Source organism: Homalodisca vitripennis, chromosome 1 (genome assembly GCF_021130785.1).
Source record: "Homalodisca vitripennis isolate AUS2020 chromosome 1, UT_GWSS_2.1, whole genome shotgun sequence".
In the NCBI taxonomy this organism is placed as follows: Eukaryota; Metazoa; Arthropoda; class Insecta; order Hemiptera; family Cicadellidae; genus Homalodisca; species Homalodisca vitripennis.
In genome coordinates, this window is record NC_060207.1 from 73,786,602 (window position 1) to 73,799,989 (window position 13,388).

The following is a 13,388-nucleotide window of genomic DNA, read 5'->3' on the forward strand; positions in this document are numbered from 1 at the left end:
TATGAAAAGGGAGGTTCTGTTCCAACCATTAAAAGATCTGGAAAATTAAGTTTGTTTGAGGGTTTTCGGGCTTCTTCACTGAATGATTCATTAATAATTGAGACATCCAACACCTAGAATCGATTATCTTTTTTAAAATTTTACAAAAACATTAAACCCTATCTAAAATTGATTTGTTTTAGGCATATAGGCAAGTGTGCTCGGATGATCAAACTTTTGTCTACAATCAATACTACCAACGGGCGATTTATATATAATAGGGTTCCTTATGGTGCTGCTTCAGCACCAGGTAATAAAATAAGATACTAAAATTCATAATTCACAAAATAATACAAACCATTCTTGGTGGTATTCCAGGAGTTGTTTGTTTTTCCTAGACGATATCACTGGGGAAAATAATGATATTCATAAAGAGAGTTAATTTGAATTTTATAAAAGATTGGGTGATAATGGTCTGACAGTGAGTAAAAAGAAACGTGAGTTATTTCGCAAATCAATAGAATACTTAGGTTGTGTGTTAAGTGAGGAGGGCCTAAGCACACCACAGTAATAAATTAGTGCTATAGAGTAGTATATATTTCCACTAATATTAATCAACTAAAAGCATTTCATGGTAAACTACTATGGCAAGTATGTACTTAACTTATCTACCATTGCAGCTCCTCTTTGTAATTTGTTGAGGAAATATAGTGTTTTTGACTGGACGATTACAAGTGAACAAGCGTTAAAACAAATTATACGTAAATTGGTGTCAGCACGACCCAAGCTTATTACGACCCTAACTTACCTATGAGCCTAGCTAGTGATAGTTCTAATTATGGCTTGTAGTGTGTGTTAAACCAGACACAAAAGGAGGCACCTGGGAAACCGGTTAACTTGTAAGTTATTAAATAAATTGACTTGAAAGGGTATATTACTATTGACATTCATATTCAACGTCACATTAAGATTAGAATATTATCCATCTCATTGGAATACTGAAAATATAATGATTCCAAAACCAGGTAAACTTCTTCATATAGACATGTCAGTTTGCTGCCTGTCACATCTCATATGAAACACTGTTTGAGGATTATTTCTGAACATATTTCCACCCATTATCTGCTGTTGCATAATAGTGTGAGCTTGCTAAACAAAGGCTGCGTTTTACACCGATACTTTACCATTTTAGAAGACTTGAAGACTTTCCTTTTCAACGCTGATCAGAAATCAACCAACACCCACTTAATTTTTCTTAGCAATAAAGAATATGTAACTACCATAGCCTTCTTATCATATATTTTGAAACACATCAATGAGCTGGTCCTTAAACTTAGAGACAAAAAAAAGCTTGTATGGGAGGTCCTGATCGAATTAACGAACTTTTTGCGCAAACTTGATCTTTTCAACATCCATTTTGAAAATGAATGCCTGCACTTCCTCAGTTTAAAAATAATCAGTAGTGAGAACGAGTTTGACGTTGGCTAGTACAACACATTTATTAAGGATATTAAATTGGAATTTAAAAACATATTCACAGATTTACTCAGTAACATTTACTCTCTGGATCCTGTGGGTGAATGGGACAGTGAAGCTGCAAATATTTTCGGGAGTAATAAAGCTGCTCTCCAGGTAGAAATAATCGATTTCCAAGGAAATACAGTTTTAAAACACATAAAGAGGAAGTTTCTTACCAAGTGTTTTGGATAACATTTGTTTGTCCAAATAAATATCCAGAATATAAAAAATTAGACTTTGAAACTTCTCACTTCGTTTCGGTCAACATATGTTTGTGATGTAGAATTTTCGTTGCATTGAAAATCAATTCTGGAGCAGACAATGTTTCTCATTAATATTGTAAAACACTCATGGTACTTATTTTTATTTATAACGTTTGTTTTTTTTATTTATTTAAATAATGTTCCAAAGCCCATTTGTTTGATTTATTCATTGGTACTGTATCTACACATATTTCCATAGTACAGTTTATTATTTCCATAGTTAAGCCCATATTGTGTACTTTCCTTCCGGACCGTTACGGTTATGTTATTTTAAATAGAATCCCAAATAAAAGTAATTGTTGACCCCTGTTCTAAACATTATAATATTTATGTTTTTCGAGAGATGGTGAACTAGTATTACAATCGCAAGGACTGCTTTTGAATAATGATCACGCTATTTTGGTTACTGATAGTTGTTACTTAATGTTGTGTAATATTTCTGGAATAGATTATTAAATAAATAATTTATAAAACATTGTGTAAATGGAGAAGTGACACATATAAACTACATTCACTACATGGTGGAAGGAGGTCACTTTTGTGGTTTTCTTCAGAAATCTATCCAACATACAACATATTTAACACAATTAACAATGGTTTTATTTACACATATTCCTTTTTCATTTTCGTTTATCAATAGATACAATTCCTACATAGATAACAATAATTGATGATATTGTGGCTTAGGGGATTAATTGACGTAGATGTTTTAATAACAGCTAATCAAGGTTTAAGAAATAGCTGAAACTAATAACATATGTGGATGGCAGAATATTATTACCTCGCTATCACTTGTGTATTAACTGCTTATATTTCTGCATAATTATAGTCATGTCTCTTTCTAGCTTCATACAACACACGGCCGGCATAGAGTTTGTCTTCAATAGAATCATGCTGAAAATGTTACATGTGGAAGCATATGTCATTGTCCAAACATTCTGATTTCTTCCTCTTTGCTAACTCTACAAAAAAATTATGTAATAACGAAAAAAAAGTGATTTGTTTGTGTTGCATGCAAAACTTCCTGAATCGTGCCAGCCAATTACATTACAATACAAATAGATTTCTGAATAGAATAGTGTATGTTGGACTAATAGAGGGTTTAGTTTAGAACTGTGTATACTTTGAAATTTTTAGGTGCGGTGAAGGTCCTTATTTGACCTACTGTAGAATAAGACTGTGGTAAAGAATAAGCAAAGCTGGCGTCTTTAAATAAACAAAGAAATTTTCCTTCAGACATGGAGGGGTGTAAGTAGACATAGGCTATAGTTTAGATCTTGTAACTTAGAAAGAAGGAAAACTATGGCATAATTGAACTGTAAAATTGAAGTGCTGTATAGTCCTTAAGTGAAGTGAAGGAATTATAAATTTTAATGTGGGAAGAGGTAATAAATAGTATTGAGCAGAGTATGATAAACAGACCCGTTCTTGTATTGCTTATTATAATCATGATAATTTATGTATCCAATGTAACTAAATTATTAAATGAAAGTTGCATGTTTTAAAGAATAGAAATAGTTTAAACAACTATGTAATGTCATAAATGAAAAAGGTGCCAACCATTAATAAAAGGATAAAATTGAGACAAGTGACAGGAAAACTTTAACCCTGCAACTGGCAGTCGCCTGATTATCAGTCGATATTAATGTTTCTGTAGTGGCAGTCGCCTGAAAATCAGTCGATTTGACACGTGCCCGTTTGACATCTGTTATAATCAATATACGAACTAAACTGCAATGATTCATATACCACTGGAATCAGAAATAGTTGCTGATTTGATCGATGTATTTTGTTTTGTTTTGTATGCCATGATTTAAGTATGACATATTGAAAACGAGAGTTGTTTGTAAACAGTCGGCCATTGTTGTTGTATTGTTACCCGGTCGCGTTATTCTTGTCCATCTAAAACGTAAGTTTATTACATGAAATAAGTGTGTTTATTTATGCGTATAAATTCTCGTATATTGTGTTTTATCAGTTTATTTTGTCATGTTATGAAGAAATATATGTGAAAAAATATATTAGTGAGATTTTGTGTTCTAGGCTATGTGCAGTGTTGTGATAGTTTTAGTTAGCTTTAGGATCAATTTCATATGCGATGATCATGATATAAAGCATCTTTATTTATTTTATAGGCTTACTTTTAATGTATTTTATGAATTTTTCGAGTAATAATTAAGGTTTTGATAAATTTTTGTAACACAGTCGTATCCATAGCAACGAATTTAGCCGTATTGTACTATCTTCAGATTAGAGTATTTCATAATTGTTTTAATTAAAAAAAGTGTAGTAAACTATACATTTTCTAAAACTATAAAAAATTTTCAACATTTTGGGTATTTTGGAAATATTTTTTTTCACACAATATGTCTTTTATAGGTGCACCCCCACCACTTTTACATACCTTTTTTATTTTTTGAAAACAAACTTAGTATAAAAAGTGATAAATTTCTTTTATTTTTGGGTTTTTATTTCCATGAATAAAAAGTAAATTTTCTTGTGAAAACAGTGATATATAATACATATAGGTTTATAATCAAATTATATTTAAAAAAAATAAAAACCAATACTACTGCAAAACGCCTCAAAATGGCCTGCCACTTGAGGAAATTTCAACTGCCAGCTCGAGGGTTAATATAAATAATAAACAAAACGTAACAAAATAACCAGGTATTTATTTACATAAGCGTGACCATGGAAAATGGACTTTTGGTACTTTGGGATTATACCGACCACACCAGTATGAAGAACACAAAAATAGAAATTTATAGAAACAAACATGATAGAACGAAAAAACAACTCTTCAATTACAAAATTACAAACTTACAAGCATTTCCAGGTATTGTGATCGGTATTGTTGTCGCTGTTATCTTATCTTTCTCGAGAATCCTGATTACGGCAGGCCGCGCGGCATCACGTGATTTGCACGGTACATCATTGCCTTTCCATTACAATTCAATTTATATTTCTGATTAGCCCCTCTAGAATTTGATATTTTACTGATAGGTACTATCTCGAGGGATGTTTTTCTTTCGTCGACATCAGCGCGGGGCAGCACCGAAGGTGCTGTCGAAGCCCGCGCTGATGGCCGGAGGCACTCGCATTTTGGGTGGCGGAATGTGATCAAGAATAAAAACAAGTTTTGAGTGTTTTTTTAATAAAAAGTTTAGTTTGGTAAATGTTTGTTTTTGTTGAATTTTTGTGTTTGGAGAAATGTAGAGGTAAAACACGGAAGTACAACAAAGCGATGCACCAGCTGAACGGGCGGCGAGACTCTGCAATCACGTTATCTACTAGACGCTCGACTTTGACCTCTGTCTGAGGATGGGGAGGTGTGAAATGTGAAATAACGATTCATGTCTGGGTGTGGTCGGTATAATCCCAAAGTACCGGACTTTTTTTATGGGTTGGGCATTTATAGCCAAGTATTATTATCACAGGTGCATATGAACTGGGGGGAAAAGTTTATTATTGTATTATATTGATGCCTTTCGGACATTATTGCATTAAGGAGCAGGGGCATCACGTGATCTGGGATTCGACTTTTGCAAGCTCGAGTTAATTTTTTTTCTAAAAGAGCAAGCAGTGCGCAGCGGGCAGGCATCGTTGACAGGATTAACGTATACTCGTCTTTACGAATTGCTTCCACGTGAGATACCGAACATCCAACACAAAGGTGTGCCATTACCACTACTGAACTAGGAGGTTAAGAATAGACGTGGAGGAACAACAGTAGTTCAAAATGGTGTCCCTTCTTATTTGAGAAGGGTTGGAGTAATACCAAACTGTCAAATATGGATAGTGTTGCCAGAGGTACGATAATTATCGTAAAGGTACGATAATTTCATTGATTTTATGCGCCGGTAAGATACACGATGGGTAGTTATTATCGTACCATGAAAGATTTTTGACAAATTTATACAAGTAACAAACCAAAAGTTAATTATAACATAATTTATTATACGAACATAACATACTTTTTCATTAAATGTGTTTGGTACGATTATTTTATATTAAAGTACGATAATTTCTCGTTGTTGGTATGATAATCGGTTTTTAAAATCTGGCTATACTGAGTTTGAGCAGATGCGGAGTTATAGGAAACTGTCAAAAACAGAGTTTTCAGAGGATTTAAAAAAATCGTAGCTCCTTTGATTTTCGTTGCCGACGAATTTTTTCTTCAATATTGTTTTTAGGAAAAATTGTAGTTTTAAGAAAAAAAAAAAAATGAACATACCTTTCCATGGTCACGTTAATGTAAATTGATACCAATAACCAATATCTTAACCCTGCAACTACATTCTCAATGATTTTGTGTTATTATTGCAAAGGGTGTAATCTTGGCTTTCAGAAATTTCGTTTCAATAACCTGTAAGCAGATAAATATTTACATACAATAGTTGTTTGAAAAGGTTATGTTTTGGAAAATTCCAAATGCCTAATGCGTTGAAAAGAACTTCTTTAAATTTTATTACATTTTTGTACTTTATTGTTGTCTTGAACTAGTGAAAATCATATCAAAACAAATTTGTGTTTGAGTATTTGAGTGATTTGCATTATATTTGAGTGATTGCAGCACTCAATCAAGCATGTCCAGTGAAACATACCAGGTGCAAAAGAAGCGGAAACAAAAATAAACACACTCTCCACAACCCTAATGCTCAAAAATTGAGGCAAAGATTTCTTTTCGCTCAAAACGCTTACAACACCACTGGTAGCGAGGAACATAAAAGACACGCTGCCCATCTCAAGAAAGAATATGACTTGCAACTCCGCCACCTAAGACAACAAGACACAATAGCTAAGATAACAGATGCGGATAATAAAACAAAAGCCATCTGGGATGTCATAAACTTAGAAAGGCAGCCAAAAGAAAACAAAAATGCCCTCACCCAACTCGAGGTAGGTGGCCAGGTTACGTCCAGCCCAGTGCGGATGGCAGACTATCTCAACAACTTTTTTGTCAACATGGCTGAAGAAACCATCATAAACAATGGGCTGAACAATAAACAACCATTTACTCCGACCGAAAATAGTTACATCCCCAACCTGACACTGAAGCCAACTAATTCAGAAGAAGCTGCCAAAATTATTAGTGGATTGAAGTCAAAGCCCTCAGCAGGATACGATGACTTATCTACCATAGTCCTGAAAAAGTGCCAAGACGAACTTATAGAACCACTGGTGCACATTACTAATCTATCTTTTTCATCAGGAGTTTTCCCGTCTGCCCTGAAACTTTCAAAAGTGTACCCCAAGTTCAAACAAGGTGATGCCACAAAAGCAGGCAACTACAGGCCTATCTCACTAATCCCAACCATATCCAAAGTAATAGAAAAATTAATGCTGATTAGACTTCTCGAACATCTTTCAAACAACAATCTCTTAACAGAATATCAGCACGGCTTCCTACCTGGTAAATCTACAACCACAGCACTGATTAATCTTGTAGAGTTCCTACTAGATCAGCATGAAGATGGGAACACATCAACTGCCATTTTTCTAGACTATAGTAAAGCCTTTGATAGTCTTGACCATGAACACCTTCTGAAAAAGTTAATGACACTTGGAATTCGTGGAACCTCAAAAGCATGGCTTACCAGCTACTTAACGGAACGAACACAAATGGTTGAGCTAAGATACAACAGTAATAGAGAAACGGAAAAGGTCAGGTCAAGCACAAAAAAGATCACAAGAGGTGTACCCCAGGGCTCTGTGTTGGGACCCATTATGTTCATTCTCTTCACAAATGACTTCCCTAAGTATATACAGGAATACAGCAACTGCATCATGTATGCTGATGACTCAGTGCTCTTGCTCGGCAGAAGAACTCCTGGTCAACTAGAAATAGATGCATACACAGCAGTGAATATGGCTATCCAATATTGTCATAACAATGACCTAGTTGTGAACGAGAAGAAGACAAAACAGCTCATTCTAGGGAGGTGTAGAAAAAAAACTCCAAGGCTACCAGAGACCGATGACACCACCTTTACCAAGTACCTTGGGGTAACAGTTGACCAAGACCTTTCTTGGACACCACACATCAACAACCTCTGCAAAAAGCTAAGCACCAGACTGTATGTAATACGACGAATAAAAAATATAGGAAACACCATGACCACGAGGATTGCATACTTCTCCCTGTTTGAATCCTATATCCGCTATGGGATAGCAGCTTGGGGAGGGACAACTTCTGGCAACCTGCAACGCATACTTTTGAAACAAAAAAAAGCCATACGAATACTGGGTAATCTCCAACCACGAGAGTCTTGCAGGGATGCTTTCAAGCACCTCAAAATCTTAACAGTCATAGGCCTGTACATCCTGGAAACAGTAACGTATGTCCACATCAAGACTCCAGGCATAGCAGAAAGGGGTGAGCAATTCCATCACTACAACACCAGACGGGCCACTGACTACTGCCTTCCTGTGCACCGACTCCGCAGCACTGAACATAAGCCAAGTTACATCGGCGCCAAAATGTGGAACTGTTTGCCAGAGATGCTGAAAAAAGTGAATCAACAACAATTCGCTCGTCACTTGAAGACCTGGCTTCTCAATCGACCCTTCTACAGCATTGAAGAATTCATGAGCTGGCAAACTCAACCAGACTTTTGAAAAATTACTCAGAATTGTACTTGCTCCTCAGTAATATTGTATGACACTATACTTATCTTGACGATAACGTAATAAAGATATTTTTGATTTGATTTGATTTGATTTGATATTATAGATTACATGAGCAGTTAAATATGACATTAATATATTTCTTAGGTAGGGTACGATAAGCGGACCCGGTTTTTGGTACTTTCGGATTATACCGACCACACCCAGACATGAATCGTTATTTGACATTTTGCTCCTACTGATTACTAGGTTAGCGCAGAACAATATTTCGCCAATATAAAACAGGAATTGTCTTATCGCAAACCCCTCCCCATCCTCAGACAGAGGTCAAAGTCGAGCGGTCTAGTAGATAACGTGATTGCAGAGTCTCCTACATTTCTCTAAACACAAAAATTCAACAATAACAAACATTACCAAACAAAAACTAAACTCTTTATTGAAAAAACATATAAAACTTGCTTTTATTCTTGATTACACTCCGCCACCCAAAATGCGAGTGCCTCCGGCCATCAGCGCGGGCTTCGGCAACACCTTTGGTGCTGCCCTGCGCTGATGTCAACGACAGAAAAACATCCCTCGAGATAGTACCTATCAGTAAAATATCAAGTTCTAGAGGGGCTGATCAGAAATATAAATTGAATTGTAATGGAAAGGCAATTATGTATTGTGCAAAAGACTCAAATAATCATGTGATGCCGCGCGGCCTGCCGTAATCGGGATTCTCGAGAAAGATAAGATAACAGCGACAACAATACCGATCACAATACCTGGAAATGCTTGTCGATTGATGTAATTTTGTAATTAAAGAGTTGTTTTCTTCTTCTATCATGTTTGTTTCTATAAATTAATATTTTTGTGTTCTTCATACTGGTGTGGTCGGTATAATCCCAAAGTACCCGGTTTTTTTATATTGAAATTGGCAAACGATATTACTTAATCATAACTGTCGATAAAATCAATCGATACTGATTAATTATTTTGAACAATTAACTATAATCTATATTAACAGCAGTAAACACTTTCAAATAATACACGTAAGGTAATATTTCAATTTTACATAAGTAACATTTGATTATTAAAAATGGCAGTCAATTTTAGAAAACTACACAACATTGTTTTGAAAGATAATAAGACATGTTTTTCGTGGCTTCAACATGTTGAAGTTGTATTGAAAAACCTATTTTGTGAAATATGTGGGAAAGAAACAACTAACTTTGAGAGGAGCAAATATGGTCGTCTTCAGTTTTCCTAATTTTGGTTATAATAATTTGTTTCATCACTGTAAATATTATATTCATATCTTAATTTAAAACATATGATTGTTATTGAGGACTATAGATACTTTTATATCGATTGATAATCTAGGATTTGAGATGAGAATTTAGGTTTTGATGATTATTCTTCAATATAAAAAACCGGGTCCTCTTATCGTACCGTACCCTATTTCTTTTTAATTGGTCATGTTTTTTAAGAGTGAGAGTATATTTAGGTAATCTTGTTTTAATTTTAAATTGAGATTAGATATTTTTATGTGATTGGAAGTTACCAAGTGAATTATAAATAGAATGTATGTACATACAAAATTAGAAAGTTATAGTTACGTTAGTTTTGCTTATTTATTTAATTTTTATTTTCCAACAAAGGCATCCACCAGTGTACAAATTTAACAATTATAATAAATATGTGAAGAACAATAAACAATAATAAGCATAACATACAACGATCCTGCATACCAGCACTAATAATTCAAGAAAGTACAACAATACTAGAAAAATCTCAAGTCCTTATACAATTTACAGAAGCAGCATGCACCTGAAATAATGCAAAAATGTATAACTCAACAGAATTAAATAATTAATAATAAATAACAAACAATGAAGAATTAAGAAATATGGATATTGATATTTAAAAAAATATAAATATTATATAAACTAAAACCAAACATGCATCAATGGCGCAATTTACTCTTCAGCTGGTTTATATTATCACAAAAGAAGTTCACATCTTCAGGAACACGATTGCCAAATTTGTGAAGACAGGTGATAGAATGGCTATAGTTGTTCAAGTGATGGCCAATTGCAAAAAAGACATCTGGATCTAGTTCTTGCAGGCACCAAGAACGATATGCATCTGAGAAGCTCTGGAGAATCTATTGTTCCAATAATAAATTAGTGCAGGAATACAATGTCAAACTCTCTTCTTTTCTTTGAAATTCCTGCTCGAGTGCTGACACAGACTTCAAGATAAGGAATACATCTTCGGTATCCCAAGAATTTACTAAATTTACCAGGGGACTACGGCTTAAAGGTGATTTCCGAACTGCCACCAACGGCTGGGCAGGCAAGCTGCTTGCAAGGACAGGATCGCTCAGCGGTCACCCATCCAAGCAGCAGCCACGCTCGACATTGCTTGATCCGGTTATCTTGCGATAACCATTGTACCCGCTACACTACGCCATTGGCGAGGTGAGGACGAACTAAAGCCTTATACAGCAATATTAAAGTATTTTCATCAAAAATTCCTTTTTAAATGTGAAAGATTAATCCTACCATCTGGCTGGCTTTCACAGTCACAATGTTTATATGTGCATCAGATTCCCTCTCACAAATCCACCCCTTTAATATCATTAATTAAATTGTAATTGAATATAAACTGGTTCTTAATCTGCAGAAAGTGATAGCTAACACTTATTTAGATAGAGTACTATGCCATTATTAGCACACCACGCAGTTATTAAGTTCAGATCACGTAGGAGGACTACAGAGTCTTCATAATTAAATATATCAGAAAACAGCTTGAGGTCGTCAGCAAAAAGCAGGCATTCAGATGATAGACCATTGGTGATGCCATTAATAAATTAATTAAAAGAGTATTGGGCTCAGCTTGGAGCCCTGAGGGACCCCCGAAGTAGCAACAAATACCCTAGACAAACAGTTTCTGAATTTGACCTGAAGTACACGATCCTTCAAATAGCTTTGGAACCGTTTCAGTGATGCACCAACAAATTTGAATCCCTTAAACTTGGACATCAATAGTGATTGACTTATCTTATCGAATGCCTTTCAAAAGTCCAAGTAGATGCTATCAACTTGATGTCTACGGGAGAAGGCAAATAAAATGTAGTCTTTATAAACAACCAGGTTAGTTTGTGTGGAAAGTCTCTTACAAAATCCATGCTGTTGAGAGACGATAATATTAGTCAAGTCGTTTAATATCATACCAAGAACCAAATCCTCGATTAACATTTGCCAGTGCAGATTGAATAACAACTGGCCTACAGTCTGTGACATCATAGGTATTATTCGTCTTCGGAATTGGGACAACATACCCTGTCTTAAGAGGTATAGGAAAACTGACTAGGTAATGGCTTATACTTAAGCAATTAGCAAAATCAAAATAAGTCAGTGTATCACAAAACCACCTTGGGGCTGAATGTTGAAGAAAAGAATTCTGCAAACAAATTGAACATAGTATGTAAGTTATTAGTTGTTACATTATTACAGAAAAGCTGAGTGGGGATGGCTGAAGACTTTTGCAGCTCCTTTACATAACTCCTGAAGGATTTTACGTTGGTAGGGATCTCGCTGTAGCAGCTTGCATTAGGCCCTGATAGAGAACCTGATGTAGTCCCCAAGTGACGTTGAAAATTTATATATCTTTTGTAGTGTTTTCTTAAAAATGATCAACTCTATTTGGAGTGGAATCAGAATTGGGTGGAATATAAACAGCATTAAAGAGCAGAAATTAGGATGGTGCATACCTCAAAGCAACAAAAATGGTTTCAACTAACGGTTCATCAATGGAGATAAGCCCATGAGGATTATCACTTCTGTACCAAAATTAGAATACCAACTGATTTCTTTATACTCGTGGATGATGATCTATCCAGTCTATATACAGAGTAGTTTTTAAATCCCAGTTCAGCACTGGAACTCTCCTTTGAAAGATTTGTTTCTATGATAACAATGATATCATAGTTACATAAGGAATGTTGTGAAAGTTTAAATATGTTGAGTTTAAAACGAATACCATTGACATTTTGATAGTATACTTTCAGCTTGTGATGTTTACTGAGATATGCTAGTTTTTGTCTTAATTTTGGAATTTCCATTCTAGTACTTAATGGCAAGACCAACCTCACCCTTATATACTCGATCATTCAATTCTCTTCTCAACTCACATAAATATTCTCTTTCTCAAATATTAAACTTATATTTGTTTTCTGCACTATTTATTCATTTGTAGAAAGTTTGTTGAATTTGTTTACATAATTTTCAAATTGATTTTTATCAACACGGTTAACAAGATTCCCTTTATCAACCTATTGCAATTGTCCTTCTGAATCAAAGAATACAATGTTATACAAGGGATGAAAGTGACAAATAATTAATTTTAGAACATTAAAAGTGGAAATACTTTTCTTGCAAGATAGTATGAAGTTATGGTTAGGTGAATTTACAATATTTTTTTTTACCAAGTAGCATTTCCTAGCTAACAGTACTAGCCTGAGGCATTTGTAATCAGACTCCTCTCTTTGATCCTTTAGTACTACCTCAAAGGATGTTTTTCGTATGTTGCCATATGTGCTGACACTTTCAGCCTGAACCACTTTTATAGGCCGATATAAATATTTTATTCTCAGAAGGTCTAAATTAAGAAAAATGTCTTTTATTTAGGTCAATTTTTTTTATTTCAGCATTATTGTTATTTTACATATCCAAAGATGACGCAACGACTGACTTTAGCCGAGGTTGACTCAAGGCTGCAACAAAACCACATGACGACCAGCACAGATGTAGAACAAGATTCAAGGTTTTTATTGTCGTTAGGCAATCCATAGAAATGCAATTGACAAAGTCATAGCTAATTATTTACAATGATCACAGCATATAAACCTTAAAAAATACATATTAGGCACATATTTTTCATGTAAGTCAATTGAATAAATATGAAAGTCAATAAATAAACTAAACTATGTACATAAATTATTTACTAAAG

At 34.6% G+C, this 13,388-nt stretch overlaps 1 protein-coding gene across 1 annotated transcript in view; it reads left to right on the forward strand.

Annotated features, from left to right (window-relative positions):
* The first annotated feature begins 2,764 nt into the window (after window positions 1-2,764).
* Window positions 2,765-13,388, forward strand: part of LOC124364674 (HMG domain-containing protein 4) — an 83,010-nt gene continuing 72,386 nt past the window's right edge. Inside the window, exon 1 of the mRNA XM_046820340.1 lies at window positions 2,765-3,008. Within this exon, the coding sequence (XP_046676296.1) occupies window positions 2,999-3,008 (10 nt within the window). The 5' untranslated portion in view covers window positions 2,765-2,998. The remainder of the gene's footprint in view (window positions 3,009-13,388) is intronic.